At 42.8% G+C, this 17,585-nt stretch overlaps 1 protein-coding gene across 2 annotated transcripts in view; it reads left to right on the top strand.

Annotated features, from left to right (window-relative positions):
* The first annotated feature begins 211 nt into the window (after positions 1 to 211).
* Positions 212 to 17,585, top strand: part of SEMA3E (semaphorin 3E) — a 289,807-nt gene continuing 272,433 nt past the window's right edge. Inside the window, exon 1 of one of the 2 annotated variants that reach the window (XM_077264657.1) lies at positions 212 to 796. In XM_077264657.1, the coding sequence (XP_077120772.1) occupies positions 694 to 796 (103 nt within the window). In that variant the 5' untranslated portion in view covers positions 212 to 693. The remainder of the gene's footprint in view (positions 797 to 17,585) is intronic. The other variant, XM_077264658.1, reaches the window with a different exon arrangement.

Here is a 17,585-nt window from a genome sequence, read left to right on the forward strand (position 1 = left end):
CTCTAATTGTAAATATGTATTTCCTGCAATTTCTGACCTTGAATAAAGAATTATTTTACTTTGCTTTCTTGTGTAGTCAAATACAATTTCCTAACCTATCAAAATAGTGCATTGCGAAAAAATGTTAATTGGGCAATGACACAAACAGCTACTGTGCAGTTGGTAGGAGTTGCCTGCCAGATGAGTAGTGAAGTACTTTCTCTCATCTTTCGCCGATCTCATGAGCTAGAGAGGGCAGCATACAGCCTCGCATCCCTGCTGCTAAGATCTAACAGCTTTTAAAAATTATTTTTTTCCTTTCTAATTACATAGGGTGAAAGGTGAATTAAAACGAACTGTCTGGCAGGTTTTAGCAAGGAGCAGATTTCTCAGCAGCTTGTAGCAAGGAGGCGTTTATTTAAATGGCTTGCAATAGAATGTACTGATTGCCTGGTTCTTCTGAACGCAGGACTAGGAGACAGCACAGCACTGGCAAGGACTGAGGAATGACATGTCTGTCTGTAAACAAATGTCATGCAAAGAGACCACTCTGTAATACACATTGTAATGAGGCATGACAAATAGGAAATGTGCACTAGGAAGAGAAGGGATTCCTAAGGGAGACACAGACGGCACTGAAAAGAAAGCTATTTTCCAAACTCCAGCAGAAAAACTAAAGTCTTTCCTAAGGAGAGCCACACAGAACTGACCAGCATGGCATATCTTCTCATTAACACTTTGCTTTTTCTTGGACTTCATGTATTTTCATCTTTTGCCACCGACACCAGCCAGCCGAGACTTCGCTTGTCCTATAAAGGTAAGATGGCGATATTAATTACTAATAAAAGTCTAGAATCTGTTTACTGAAATAGATGTAAAAGTAAGACTTACTATTCGACAGCTTTAAAAATTGGAATTTGTTCAGCCAGGGCATCTTTACACGTCACATTTGGAAACTGTATGGATAAAGGTCACTATCATCGCTTATTTTTCATATGTGATGACAATGCCTAATTATTATTCACTTTTTACATGTTAAAGCCATAAATTGTTCATAATATGCTGAAAAATATCTACAGTATACTCAAAAATTCAATGATGCAAACTAAGGACATTTAATAACGGTGCAATTTTAAGCCAACAAGATGTTAAGTAAATTGAATGGTTTTACGCATCAGGATTAAAGAACTGAAAGAAAAACTATAATATGGGGTTGTGTGTGATGTGTAATTGCTGTGCTGTAGCTGTATATGAAGGGAAATATGATGCCATAATTACAGAATACTCAATTTTCCTAGGTCAGATGTTGTGTTACAGATTCTTCAAGGCTAACAGATCATAAGTGCAGCTGTTCATAAAGCATGTTATATAACAGACACCACAGTAATACTTTAGAACTGCCATACAACAGAATAGAATTATTCTAATGTGTCCATATGACTTAAATGACTCATCACATACATTAATTAAATATAAAAAAAAACATAATAAACTAAACCAAGATACTTACTTTATAATGGAACTTTTAGCCCATTCTTATCCTAAAAAATGCTAGCTGGAGAAGCTTGTGGAGGGAACTGTGAATGCAATTATCTTTTTGCAGATAACTGGAAATATAGCTATTATGTTCCTATTAGTATTCTGACATACACTACCTGCAGTCTTTATCATAAAGCTTTGGTTTCCCAATTGGGCCACAACACTTTTGTTTCCGATTATAAATTAGAAAAAAAAGAAACTGCATAATATACTTTAAATCTGGACATGAGACAAGAGATAAATATTGAACAGATTAAATAATTTTGATAGGCCTTCATAAAGTGATCATGTTCTTTCATGCAAACTACTAATAGCTGACAATGTGAGATCTGTTGTCATTTTTGTTCTTTAGTTGACTTAAAATCACCCACTACTTGATACTTGTAAAATCAATGTAATGACCAATAAATACCAATTAGTCTTAAAATGAATGCTCTTGTTTTCTCTTTTTCCTTCCAACTGAATCCTATATTTTATGCCGAAATTGTAAATATGTGTAATCCTATCAGCCAAAGATATATGTCAGATTCTCATGGCGGGAGGCTGATTTAAATCTCCTGTCTAGAGTAAACTTAAAAAGTTAGAGTTAGAAAAAAAATGATTTGTCGATTTTCCAGAAAAATGTGTCTATTTTCCAGAGCCACATTTGCCCTTGTGCTACACCTATACTTGCTGCTCAACCTGATTTACTTGAATAGGCGTAAGCTGTATTACCAGATAAAGAATAAGAAGCCAACCTTGTTCCTTTAATACTGGACAACCTCTTTAAAGAATATTATTTTATAGAAACAAAATCTCACATCATCCTAATTTAAAGACGTTAAACCATTTTCCACTTTTGTCACATTGCATTTACTGTTTCTAACCAATGCTTAAATATATTCTGCTATAGCCTACAGAAGAATCCATTGTGATATTGATTCAAATTACAACCTTACTTTGAATTGTCTATTCTGTATTACTATGGATTGCATTAACAGGATTTCTATTAAATAGTCTCAAATCTATATATATAATTGTCTAAGGGTTTTTCCGTCTGTCTGTCTGTCTGTCTGTCTGTCTGTCCTGAAAATCCCGCATCTCTGATTGGTCGAGGCCGCCAGGCCTCGACCAATCAGCAACAGGCACAGCATGGCGACAATGATGTCATAATGGAAATCCCGCGTCTCTGATTGGTCGACGACGCCAGGCCTCGACCAATCAGCGACGGGCACAGTATCGATGTAGATGTCATAATGGTTGCCATGGCGACGATGATGTCATAAAGGTTGCCTCGACCAATCAGCGACGGGCACAGTCTGCCGCGAATTCTGGAATCATCATTGTCCATATACTACGGGGACATGCATATTCTAGAATACCCGAAATGCAATTCTGGTGTTTAAAATTTTTCATTGATTTACAGAGTTTACCATACTGACAAAATCTATATATATATATAATTGTCTAAGGGTTTTTCTGTCTGTCTGTCTGTCCTGGAAATCCCGCGCCTCTGATTGGTCGAGGCTGCCAGGGCACAGCATGGCGACGATGATGTCATAAAGGTTGCCTCGACCAATCAGCGACGGGCACAGTCTGCCGCGAATTCGCCTCGACCAATCAGCGACGGGCACAGTATCGACGTATATGTCATAATGGTTGCCATGGCGACGATGATGTCTAAAAGGATGCCTCGACCAATCAGCGACGGGCACAGTCTGCCGCGAATTCTGGAATCATCATTGTCCATATACTACGGGGACATGCATATTCTAGAATACCCGATGCGTTAGAATCGGGCCACAATCTAGTCTCTTATAATTAGTAAAAGTCTTTATTCAGCTCCTTAGTGACTTTTAATCCTGAGTACTAATTACAGTAAGGTCCTGAACATTCGTGTGGCACCCCAGAGTCCAGTTGCCATGGTGACATTGCCTCCCTCTGTATGGTGATGTCATGCCTGGGTGAAGGAAGCGGTCCCCATGCCAGGTAATACACAGCATGCATCACAATTCCTGCTCCAGGCCAAAGGGGGGAGCTCTAGACCCGACTTCAGGGGAGCTGCTCTCTCTGGTCGAGAGGAGGAGTCAGTTTAGTCTGTGAGGAGATAGTGAGGTGAGAGGAGCAGAGACAAGGGCTCTGGGGAATTGCAGCTACATCAGAGCTGACCCCGGGGTGGAACGCTGACAAGGAGGATGCCAGAGTCCTTGGCTGTGTGGGTGCTGTAGGCCCCAATAGCCGAATCTGGAGGGCAGGGGACTGCAAGCTCCATGGCCACACCGAACACCGAGAGGCACCGCAGCAGACCAGGAGCCCGGGGCTGCCAGTGAACAGGCAGTGCCATCATAGGCTTGTGCTGTCTGCCATACAGGTCGAAGCCACCATGCAGGAGAGGGCCGCAGCTAGCTACAGGCAGCAGTGACCCAAAAATAGAGCACAGCAGGAAGGCCTCAAACCCAACCTGGCAAGGTGGACCCCTGATTGCTTCCAGGCTAGCCAGACTCCTTCTGTCATCTGTAACTGGTACCCCTGATTGCATGTTCATCTACCAAGAAGTAAGGGTAAAGAAAAATGCTCTTTTCTGCTTCACATGCTTATTTTGTGCACCCCAACATTCACCACCACTTGAACCGACTGTTATTTCTGCCATGGGGAGCTGTACCATCTTTGCTGCATCACCACTGGCCCCAGTGGACCTGAAACGCAGTGCCGGCCATCCCTTGCCGGACACCACGGGTGGCGTCATGAATCAATCCCATATAACTTTCCACTTGCATTTCTATTGCACACCCAGGGCCACAGAGTCAAGTGACAGCCCCATGACTTCCCCAAAGAACTGTCTGACCCAGTTCCGAGTATCCCACAGCCCTGGTGGGCTTCACATTCGCACTCTGCATAAACTGTCCAGGTGAGATGTACTTACAGTAAATACAAAATATACAAACATGCCTTGGAAAACAAACCTACAACATGCCCTCATTTAACCTGTCCCACTTCCAAAATTTCAACCGTTTTCCTATTTCTCTTCACTTAGAAATACAGGTGCCTCTATTCATCATAGTTACATGCAGCCATTGACACACATATACGTCATCGGCCGTGTCCCTGCCTTTGATGCCGGTTCTGGTGCTGAGCCTGCATGCTTCCCCACACTTGATGGCTGATTTAATCAGCCATCAAGTTCCTCTGACAGCCGCAGATGGATACAAGATCCACCTGTTGCTGTCCATCAATTAAATGCCACTGTCAATCACTGACAGTGGCATTTAACATGTGCAGACAGGAAATGTGTCATTGTTCCCACCCATAGGTGCACTTGCCACATAATCGCATTACCCCAATGGATTGTCTTTACAGCTAGAGATGTGTTGAAGACCCTCTGTGCCTGTCATCACAATCTTCCTGTGAACACAGGCCTGTGGCCTAAGTTCATAGATCGCAATTTCTGTTATGTGTAGCACAGGCAATCATACAATTGCAGCCAGAAATCTCCTAAAAGGACTGTTAAGACTGTAAATAGTAGAAAAAATGATTTAGAAAATATGAACATTTTTAAAAAAACATCGAAGTTCCAATCACCCCCCTTTTTCCCCATTAAAAATAAAACAAACAAAAAATATGCATATTTAGAATCATTGCATTCAGAAATGTCCGATCTATCAAAATATAAAATAAATTAATCAAATTGGTAAATGGCGTAACGAGAAAAGAAATCAAAACGCCAAAATTACATTTTTTGGGTAGCCACAACATTGCAATATAATGCAATAAAAAGCAGTCAAAACATTGTATCTACCCCAAAATGATTTCAGTAAAAACATCAGCTCAAGGCAAAAATAATAAGCCCTTACGGCCCGAGATCTAGAAAAATTAGACCATTATGGTTCTTGGAAAATGGCAACAAAAGCAAAAAATATATATATTTTTTTACAAATTTCAGAATTTTTTTTCATCACTTAAATAAAAAAAAACTATGCATGTTTGGTATCTGTGTACTCATACTGACCTGGGTAATAATATTTCCAGGTCAGTTTTACTAAATATTAAACAGGGTAAAAAAAAATCTCCCAATAAATAGAGGTTTTTTGCAATTTCATTGCATTTGGAATTTTTGCCATTTTCCAATACACTACAGCTCTGGCAAAAATTAAGAGACCACCACATCAAACCCTGTCATGGGAAGCCCAATCTCCAGACCTGAACCCCATTGAAAACCTCTGGAATGTAATCAAGAGGAAGATGAATAGTCACAAGCCATCAAACAAAGAAGAACTGCTTACATTTTTGCACCAGGAGCAGTGTGAAAGACTGGTGGAAAGCATGCCAAGACACATGAAAGCTGTGATTAAAAATCATGGTTATTCTACAAAATATTGATTTCTGAATTCTTCCTGAGTTAAAACATTAGTATTGTTGTTTCTAAATGATTACGAACTTGTTTTCTTTGCATTATTTGAGGTCTAAAAGCACTGGTTATTTTTTTTTTTATTTTGACCATTTCTCCTTTTCAGAAAAAAAATACAAAATGTATTGCTTGGAAATTTGGAGACATGTTGTCAGAAGTTTATAGAATAAAAGAACAATATATATTTTACTCAAAAATATACCTATAGAGAGAAAAATCAAACAAACTGAACATTTTGCAGTGGTCTCTTAATTTTTGCCAGAGCTGTATATAGTTTTAAGTATCGGTGTAAAGAAAAATGAGTAATGTAAAAATGCTTTTAAAAATAGAAGTATTAATAGTTTGTTTTTATTAATGATCAAAATGCTAAGTGCATAAACAAAAGAGAAATCTAAATCTAATCAATATTTTGTGTGACCACCTTTTGCCTTCAAAACAGCATTAATTCTTCAAGGTACACTTGCACATAGTCAAGGATTTTGTAGGATTATAGTCAGGCGAATAACTGACTAATTATACCAAACAGGTGATAATGATCATCATTTCTATATGTAGGTTGAGAAAGTAATTAATTAAAGCAACAACAGCTGTGTAGGAGGCTTAAATCTGGGTGAGAATTAGCAAAGCTCTACTACAAAAGTGATGTTGAGATGTATAATGTAATGTTGCAGGTTATACACCAACACAATATTGAGCACAGCAACAAAACACAAGGAAAACCAAAGAAATTAGCTGGTACACTTGTTGGTATAAGTAAAAGGTGCAGGTGCATATTCACGCTGTGGCCACTAACAGAAAAAACAGGATAAAACAGTGAGCAAATACCCTGCAGTAAGTAAATAAATCAGTAGTAGTACCTGTAAATAACATAGGGTATGTAGTTAAGGTTATATTGATCAATAGGAAGTTCTCTCTCAGGCAAAGATTTCATGACAGATTGGGGTGTCAAGTTGTGCTTTTCAAGCACTTTTGAAGAAGCACCAAGAAATGGTCAACATTTGGGACTGTGAGGCTGCGTGTCCACGTTCAGGATGGCCGGCGGTATCGCCGCAGTGGCGAAGCCGCTCGGCGCTAAGCCCCGCCCCCTTCTGGGACGCGATGATGCCGGATGTGTTAACTGTACACATCCGGGATCATCGCCCCCCTCCCATAGGGCCCTGTGTTATGCCTTGCGGGGATGCTGCGTCCCCGCAAGGTGTACGGACATGCTGCGATCTGAAAAGACGCGCAGCATGTCCGGAGTCGCAGGCCCGCCGCGTGCGGGTTTCCACGCATAGTGGACACGGGATTTCCAAAAATCCCCTCCACTATGCTGGAACATCTGGACGCTGCGTGTTTGACGCTGCAGCGTTTACTGACCGTGGACACATACCCTAAAGGTACCTTCACACTAAATGATTTACCAACGATCACGACCAGCGATACGACCTGGCCGTGATCGTTGGTAAGTCGTTGTGTGGTTGCTGGGGAGGTGTCACACAGACAGCTCTCCAGCGACCAACGATGCCGAAGTCCCCAGGTAACTAGGGTAAACATCGGGTTACTAAGCGCAGGGCCGCGCTTAGTAACCTGATGTTTACCCTGGTTACCATCGTAAATGTAAAAAAAAAAAAACAGTACATACTCACATTCCGGTGTCACGTCCCTCGCCGTCTGCTTCCCGCACTGACTGTGAGTGCCGGCCGTAAAGTAAAAGCAGAGCGCAGCGGTGACGTCACTGCTGTGCTCTGCTTTCCGGCCGGCGCTTACACAGTGCAGAGAAGCACAGCGCCGGGGGACAGACACCGGAATGTAAGTATGTAGTGTTTGGGTTTTTTTACGTTTACGCTGGTAACCAGGGTAAACATCGGGTTACTAAGCGCGGCCCTGCGCTTAGTAACCCGATGTTTACCCTGGTTACCAGTGAAGACATCGCTGAATCGGTGTCACACACACCGACTCAGCGATGTCTACGGGAGATCCAGCGACGAAATAAAGTTCTGGCCTTTCTGCTCTGACCAACGATGGCACAGCAGGATCCTGATCGCTGCTGCCTGTCAAACTCAACGATATCGCTAGCCAGGACGCTGCAACGTCACGGATCGCTAGCGATATCGTTAAGGCTGGGGTCACACATGCGTGTTTTACGTACGTAAGAGCGCAAAAACTACGTACGTAAAACTCGCATTACATACGGCACAATGCTTCTCAATGGGGCTGCTCCTATTAGCCGTATATTACGGTTCAGTATTATACGGCGTTCTGCGGCCGTACAAAATCGCAGCATGCTGCGTTTGTCAGCGTATTGCGCAAATAATACGCCAATGAAAGTCTATGGGGGCGAGAAAAATACGGATTCCACACGGACCAGCAGTGTGACTTGCAAGAAATACGCAGCGGTGTTAGTGAAAAGTCGGTAATTCAATTGCCGGCTTTTTCCTTCTCCTTCACATACCCGACAGGATATGAGACATGGTTTACATACAGTAAACCATCTCATATCCCCTTTTTTTTTGCATATTCCACACTACTAATGTTAGTAGTGTGTATGTGCAAAATTTCAGCGCTGTAGCTGCTGAAATAAAGGGTTAAATGGCGGAAAAAATTGGCGTGGGCTCCCGCGCAATTTTCTCCGCCAGAATGGTAAAGCCAGTGACTGAGGGCAGATATTAATAGCCAGGAGAGGGTCCATGGTTATTGGCCCCCCCGTGGCTAAAAACATCTGCCCCCAGCCACCCCAGAAAAGGCACATCTGGAAGATGCGCCTATTCTGGCACTTGGCCACTCTCTTCCCACTCCCTGTAGCGGTGGGATATGGGGTAATGAAGGGTTAATGCCACCTTGCTATTGTAAGGTGACATTAAGCCAGATTAATAATGGAGAGGCGTCAATTATGACACCTATCCATTATTAATCCAAATGTATGAAAGGGTTAAAAAACACACACACACATGATTTAAAAGTAGTTTAATGAAATAAACACAGCGGTTGTTGTAATAATTTATTGTTCTCGCAATCCATCAGGAACACCCTCGCTTGGAAAAATAATAAACGCACAAGATACATACCTTCTGGTGAACCGTCTCGTACCACGAAGTAATCCATCTGAAGGGGTTAACTAATATTACAGGCAGGAGCCCTGCTAATGCAGCTGTGCTCCGTGCCTGTAATCCCCGGCGAATGAATGAAATGTAGGTCATTGACCTACATTTCCTTCAGTCGCGGTGATGCGCCCCCTGGTGGATGTCCTCATATGACCTGGAGCGTGGGAAAAAGTTCCCAGGCTGCAGTTCATGAGAACATCCACCAGAGGGCGCCTCACCGCGACTCAATGTAAGTACAGATCACTGCTTTCCTTTCAGCACCCGGGGATTACAGGCACGAGCGAGTGGTTTATCGCAGCTCTGCCTGTAATATTAGTTAACCCCTTCAGATGGATTACCTCATGGGACGAGACGGTTCACCAGAAGGTATGTATCTTGTGTGTTTATTATTTTGCCAAGCGAGGGCCTGGAAATGGATTGCGAGAGCAATAAATTATTACAACAACCGCTGTGTTTATTTCATTAAAATCCTTTTTAATCATGTGTGTGTGTGTTTTTTAACACTTTCCAACAATTGGATTAATAATGGATAGGTGTCATAATTGACGCCTCTCCATTATTAATCTGGCTTAATGTCACCTTACAATAGCAAGGTGGCATTAACCCTTCATTACCCCATATCCCACCGCTACAGGGAGTGGGAAGAGAGTGGCCAAGTGCCAGAATAGGCGCATCTTCCAGATGTGCCTTTTCTGGGGTGGCTGGGGGCAGATGTTTTTAGCCAGTGGGGGGCCAATAACCATGGACCCTCTCCTGGCTATTAATATCTGCCCTCAGTCACTGGCTTTACCGCTCTGGCGGAGAAAATTGCGCGGGAGCCCACGCCAATTTTTTCCGCCATTTAACCCTTTATTTCAGCAGCTACAGCGCTGAAATTTTGCACATACACACTACTAACATTAGTAGTGTGGAATATGCAAAAAAAAAGGGGATATGAGATGGTTTACTGTATGTAAACCATGTCTCATATCCTGTCGGGTTTGTGCAGGAGATATGAAAAGCCGGCAATTGAATTACCGGCTGTTCACAGATATCGCGCTGAAGTAAATATAAATACAGAATATATATATATATATATATATATATGTGTCTCAATGACATATATATATATATATATATATATATATATATATATATACTGTATATATGTTTTCCCTAACATTTGAGCACATAAATCCATTAGATGTCGGTTTTGCAAGCCTGCGCGAAAATCTCGCAGTACGGATGCCATACGGATTACATACGGAGGATGCCATGCGCAAAATACGCTGACACACCCTGACTACGGATCACTATTTTGGGAACATTTCTCCGTATTACGGCCGTAGTACGGACGTATAATACGTGGCGTATTGTCTTACGCCATGTGTGACTCCAGCCTAAGTGTGAAGGTACCTTTAATGTAGTGTTTGGCCAAGGACATTTAGTGCAGCAGATGAAAGACTCATCATTTTATCTCCCTTCCAAATCAGAAAGGGTCCTCAGCTCAGAAAGAGAAGCAGCCAATGGGACCAACCAGTTATATTCATGTGCTGTTTGGAGAAATTTGGCCAGAATTTGGTTCATGAAAATAACTGTGTCCAAAAGCCATATCTTCGATATAGAAACAAGACCAAGTGACTCAACTATTCTCAAAACATAGGAAATAAAGTATAGAAAATGACAGCAGTTGCTCTGGACTGATGAGTCAAAATTTTACATTTTTAGTTATAACTAAAGTGCTGGAAAGTGGTACAATAATACACTGCTCAAAAAAATAAAAGGAACCATAAAATCCCATATCCTAGATATCACTGAATGAAATATTCCAGTGGTAAATCTTTATTCATTACATAGTGGAATGTGTTGAGAACAATAAAACCTAAAAATGATCAACGTAAATCACAACTAATATCCCATGGAGGTCTGGATTTGGAATGATGCCCAAAATCAAAATGGAAAATGAAGTTACAGTCTGATCCAACTTCAGTGGAAATACCTCAAGACAAGGAAATGATGCTCAGTAGTGTGTGTGGCCTCCACGTGCCTGTATGAGCTCCCTACAATGCCTGGGCATGCTCCTGATGAGGCAGCGGATGGTCTCCCGAGGGATCTCCTCCCAGACCGGGACTAAAGCATCCACCAACTCTTGGACAGTCATTGGTGCAATGTGACGTTGGTGAATGGTGAATGAGACTTGATGTCCCAGATGTGTTCAATCGGATTCAGGTCTGGGAAATGAGTGGGCCAGTCCATAGTTTCAATGCCTTCATCTTGCAGGAACTGCTGACACACTCCAGTCACATGAGGTCTGGCATTGCCCTGCATTAGGAGGAACCCAGGGCCAACCGTTCCAGCATGTGGTCTCACAAGGAGTCTGAGGATCTCATCTCGGTACCTAATGGCAGTCAGGCTACCTCTGGCAAGCACAGAGAGGGCTGTGCGGCCCTCCAAAGAAATGCCACCCCACATCATTACTGACCCAGTGCCAAACCAGTCATGCTGAAGGATGTTGCAGGCAGCAGATCGCTCTCCACAGCGTCTCCAGACTCTGTCATGTCTGTCACATATGCTCAATGTGAACTTGCTTTCATCTATGAAGAGCACAGGGCGCCAGTGGCGTATTTGCCAATCCTGGTGTTCTGTGGCAAATGCCAAGCGGCCTACATGGTGTTGGGCTGTGAGCACATCCCCCATCTGTGGACGTTGGGCACTCAGACCATCGTCATGGAGTCAGTTTCTAACCGTTTGTGCAGACACATGCACATTTGTGACCTGCTGGAGGTTATTTTGGCAATGCTCCTCCTGTTCCTCCTTGCACAAAGGCCTGCTGCTGGGTTGTTGCCCTCCTACTGCCCCCTCCACATCTCCTGGTGTACTGGCCTGTCTCCTGGTAGCACCTCCAGCCACTGGACACTATGCTGACAGACACAGCAAACCTTCTTGCCACAGCTCGCATTGATGTGCCATCCTGGATGAGCTGCACTACCTGAGCCACTTGTGTGGGTTGTAGAGTCCGTCTCATGCTACCACAAGTGTGAAAGCACAGCCAACATTCAAAAGTGACCAAAACATCAGCCAGAAAGCATTGGTACTGAGAACTGGTCTGTGGTCCCCTCCTGCAGAACCACTCCATTATTGAGTGTGTATTGATAATTGCCAATAATTTCCATCTGTTGTCTATTCCATTTGCACAACAGCATGTGAAATTGATTGTTAACAGTGTTGCTTCCTAATTGGACAGTTTGATTTCACAGGAGTTATATTCTGTTGTTTAAGTGCTCCCTTTAAATTTTTGAGCAGTATATATCTTCAATCAAAAGTGTAACATGGTGTAGGTTTCTTGTGCATCTGGGGCTGAATTTCAGCAAATCATGTTGGGGATTTGGCCATTAGAGATGAGAGAACTTAACCCCTTCACCCCTGGAGCTTTTTCCGTTTTTTCGTTTTCGTTTTTCGCTCCTCTCCTTCCCAGAGCCATAACTTTTTTATTTTTCTGTCAATATGGCCATGTTAGGGCTTATTTTTTGGGGGACGAGATGCACTTTTGAACGATACCATTGGTTTTACCATGTCATGTAACAGAAAACGGGAAAGAAATTCCAAGTGTGATGAAATTGGCTTTTTTGCTAGGTTCACCAAATGCTAAAACTAACTGGCCATTATGATTCTCCAGGTCATTATGAGTTCAAAGACACCTAACATGTCTACCTTATATACTCGAGTATAAGCCAACCTGAGTATAAGCCGACCCCCATAATTTTGCCACAAAAAACTGGGAAAACTTGTTGACTCGAGTATAAGCCTAGGGGGGGAAATGCAGCAGCTACCGGTAAATGTCAAAAGTAATAATAGATACCAATAAAAGTAAAATTAATTGAGACATCAGTAGGTTAAGTGTCTTTGAATAGTGTCTTTGAATATCCATATTGAATCAGGAGCCCCATAAAATGCTCCATACTGTTCATTATGGCCCCATAAGATGTTCCATATTAAAATATGCCCCATATAATCCTGCATAAAGGTTAATAAAGGCCCCATAAGATGCTCCATAGACACATTTGCCCAATATAATGCTGCACAAATGCTGATTATGGCCCCATAAGATGCTCTATAAAGATATTTGCCCCTTATAGTGCTGCACAAATGTTATGGCCCTATAAGATGCTCCACACAGACACTTGCCCCATATGCCGTAGTGCCCTACAAACGTTAATTATGGCCCCATACAGACACTTGCCCCATATAGTGCTGCACAAACATTATGCCCCTATATAGTGCTGCAGAAACGTTATGGCCCCATATAGTGCTGCAGAAACGTTATGGCCCCATATAGTGCTGCAGAAACTTTATGGCCCCATATAGTGCTGCAGAAACGTTATGGCCCCATATAGTGCTGCAGGAATGTTATGGCCCCATATAAAGCTGCAGGAATGTTATGGCCCCATATAGTGCTGCAGGAATGTTATGGCCCCATATAGTGCTGCAGGAATGTTATGGCCCCATATAGTGCTGCAGGAACGTTATGGCCCCCATATAGTGCTGCAGGAACGTTATGGCCCCCATATAATGCTCCAGGAACGTTATGGCCCCCATATAGTGCTCCAGGAATGTTATGGCCCCCATATAGTGCTGCAGGAATGTTATGGCCCCCATATAGTGCTGCAGGAATGTTATGGCCCCATATAGTGCTGCAGGAATGTTATGGCCCCATATAGTGCTGCAGGAATGTTATGGCCCCATATAGTGCTGCAGGAATGTTATGGCCCCATATAGTGCTGCAGGAATGTTATGCCCCATATAGTGCTGCAGGAATGTTATGGCCCCATATAGTGCTGCAGGAACGTTATGGCCCCATATAGTGGGGCAGGAACGTTATGGCCCCCATATAGTGCTGCAGGAATGTTATGGCCCCCATATAGTGCTGCAGGAATGTTATGGCCCCCATATAGTGCTGCAGGAATGTTATGGCCCCATATAGTGCCGAAGGAATGTTATGGGCCCATATAGTGCTGCAGGAACGTTATGGCCCCATAGATGCTCCATACAGACACTTGCCCCATTTGCTGCGATAAAAAAAAAAAATCACATACTCACCTCTCCGTCGCTCAGGCCCCCGCACTTTCAATAGTCACCTCTCCTCGTTCCGGGCGCCGATCTGTCTCCAGCACTGACGTTCAGCAGAGGGCACGCACTGACCACGTCACCGCGCCCTCTGACCTCAGCGTCACTGCTGGAGACAGATCGGCGCCCGGAACGAGGAGCAGGTGACTATCGCGCAGCGCTGCGCTCCCCTCCTCGTATACTCACCTGGTCCTGCCGCTGTGTAGATCCTGCTTCTCCGACGCCGCAGCGCTTCATCCTGTACTCAGCGGTCACATGGTCCCGCTGATTACAGTAATGAATAGGTGGCTCCACCCCTATGGGAGGTGGAGCCGAATATTCATTTACTGCAATGAGCGGGACCATGTGACCGCTGAGTACAGGAAGAAGCTGAAGCTGCTGCTGCTGGCGCCGGGGAAGCAGGGACCGCGCCTGGACTAGGTGAGTATTTTTAGACAGCCCCCGCTCCCCCTCCCCAGCCGACCCCCGGTATGACTCGAGTATAAGCCGAGAGGGGCAATTTCAGCCCAAAAAAGTGGGCTGAAAATCTCAGCTTATACTCGAGTATATACGGTAGGTTATTTTTTATCTAAGTAGTGAAAAAAAATTCCAAAATTTGCAAAAAAAAAAAAAAATTGCGCGATTTTCCGATACCCGTAGCATCTCCAGTTTTCATGATCTGTGGTCAGGTGAGGGCTTATTTTTTGTGTGCCAAGCTGGCGTTTTTAATGATACCATTTTGGTGTAGATACGTTCTTTTGATCGCCCGTTATTGCATTTTAATGCAATGTTGCAGAGACCAAAAAAACGTAATTTTGGTGTTTTGATTTTTTTTCTCGCTACGCCATTTAGCGGTCAGGTTAGTCCTTTGTTTTTATTGATAGATCGGGCGATTCTGAACTCGACGATACCAAATATGTGTAGGTTTGATTTTTTTTTAATTGTTTTATTTTGATTGGGGCGAAAGGGGGGTGATTTGAACTTTTATATATTTTTTATTTTTTTAATATTTTTAACACTTTTTTTTTCTAATTTTGGAATGCTTCAATAACCTCCATAGGAGGCTAGAAGCATTTACAACTTGATCAGCTCTGCTACATAGAGGTGAAGTACAGATCACCTCTATGTAGCAGAAATGCAGGTGTACTTCGTACGCCGATCACAGGGTGGCGCTCAAAGCAATCGGCCATCAACAACCATAGAGGTCTCAAGGAGACCTCTGGTTGTTATGGCAATGCACCACTGACCCCTGATCATGTGACGGGGGTCAGCGTTGTGAGCACTTCTGGCCGCACGGCTGGGAGCACTAGTTAAATGCCACTGTCAGCGCTTGACGGCGGCATTTAACTAGTTAATGGGCACTGGCAGATCGCGATTCCTCTCGCGCTCATTGCGCGCACATGTCAGCTGTACAAAACAGCTTACATGTCGTGGCTTTGAGGTGGGCTCACCGCCGGAGCCCACCTCAAAGCATCTGCCAGCTGACGTACTATTCCATCAGCTGGCAGAAAGGGGTTAAAGTTCAGGGTTCGGACAAGGCAGTTAGTGTCTGGTGCCAATCGCCAAACACTGACTTCTCCTGGAAGTCTGTTACAGTGTTTGTAGCTCCGGGGGAAGTCCAGGAGAAGAGAGCCAGGATTAATGGTGTTACAATGCGTTGAAATACAGACAGATACTTATTCATCATGTAATACCATTTGGTGGCATCTGATTGGCTCCAAATGTATTCTGCAGCAGGACAATAACCTCAAACTTACGGCCCTGATCTGAACATCAATGATTCTTTGTATGATTTACGCAAGCGTACATTAAAATAGGATCTGTGGTTAGCGCTCCAAGATATTTGGAACACTCTAAATTGTGAGCGCCAGTTGGAGCAATAATGATAATGTCTGTAGTATGCTGTTGAACTATATTAATAAGCTATATTAATAAGCCAGATTAATTAATAAAAAACAGTATGCAAATGTACCTTGATGCTGTTTTGAAGGCAAATTGTGGCCACATCAAATATTGGTTTGGTTTAATCTAGATATCTTTTTTTGTTCATTCGTTTTGCATATCGTTAATTGATGAAACTAAACTATTAACACTTCTATTTTTTTAAAGCATCCTTACTCTTCAGCAATTTTTCCACAACTGCCTAATACCTTTGTACAGTACTGTAGATGGCACAAGACTGCTGAGTCCAATGGTTGGTTGCAAACCTCAAGCTCTGTAGTAGTGATGTCATTGCTGTAGCCATGTAACAAACATTTTTAGACACATGATGATGAGTATTCCATAAAAAGGGGTAAATAGAGAAAACACATGCAAAGTTATGCATGAGATAGGCAGATCTATGTCAGCCATTAATAGAATGTTAGTCATACATGTCACATACTGTACATATCAGCAATATATAGGTGTGTGTGCACGCATATAAATAAATATATATATATATATATATATATATATATATATATATATATACATATATATGTATTTATTTACAATATATCAGCATACTATATGAACTGTATAGATGATGGATATTATGATAAGGCAGAACAGAAATGTAGCGCATAGGCTATTTGAGCAGACATGACTAGTGCTTTAGAGACTGGTAAAGTAATAGCTCTTCCTCAATTAAATGTTGATTATTTGTAACCTTGAGGAAGCGCAATGTAGGCTGAAAGTGAACACAAATACCCCTTGTGGAAGTTTCAGAGTTACAGGCTTGCTTTTATTCAGGACTAAAATAGACAATATCACAGCTTTAGACCACAATTTCCTAAAAAAAGTTGATCAAAGCAACTTTTATTTCTTCTTGTATAAAATACTGCTTTGTGTAATACCCTAAGGAGCATAGATGGAGTGTATACACTTAAATACAATACAATATGCCAATAGATAAAATAAGAAGCCTTCCTTTTATTCTCTTTATTCAATCTATGAACGTCTTTTTTCAATAAAAAAAAATAATTTGTGTGATATTTGTAAATTAGCACTAAAAATGTGTTTTAGTATATTAGCTGGGAAGTACCATTGTGCATTTTCCGCAAGAATACTACTATCATAAATGACAGTATTATTTATACGTGTTACCTTATACATTTGAAGAGGGTACAGGATATTAACAAGGATTGTCATAGGCCGGGTTCACACTTGCGTTTGGCTTGTGATTGGTCGCGTGAGCGGTCACATGGGCGGCCGCGACCAATCACAAGCCGTGACGTCATCTAAGGCCCTTCACGTGCTCATTCTTAAGAAGGAAGGCTGCCGGAAAGAAGCAGGGCGCGTCTGAGGGTGAGTATATACCTAATAGCAATATACTCACCCTCAGCTTCTTTCCGGCAGCCTTCCTTCCTAAGAATGAGCGCGTGAAGGGCCTTAGATGACGTCACGGCTTGTGATTGGTCGCGGCCGCCCATGTGACCGCTCACGCGACTAATCACAAGCCGCGACGTCACCGCATGTCATTCACGCGCTCATTCTTAGGAAGGAAGGCTGCCAGTTAGTACCAGGGCGCGTCCGAG

Source organism: Ranitomeya variabilis, chromosome 5 (assembly GCF_051348905.1).
Source record: "Ranitomeya variabilis isolate aRanVar5 chromosome 5, aRanVar5.hap1, whole genome shotgun sequence".
In the NCBI taxonomy this organism is placed as follows: Eukaryota; Metazoa; Chordata; class Amphibia; order Anura; family Dendrobatidae; genus Ranitomeya; species Ranitomeya variabilis.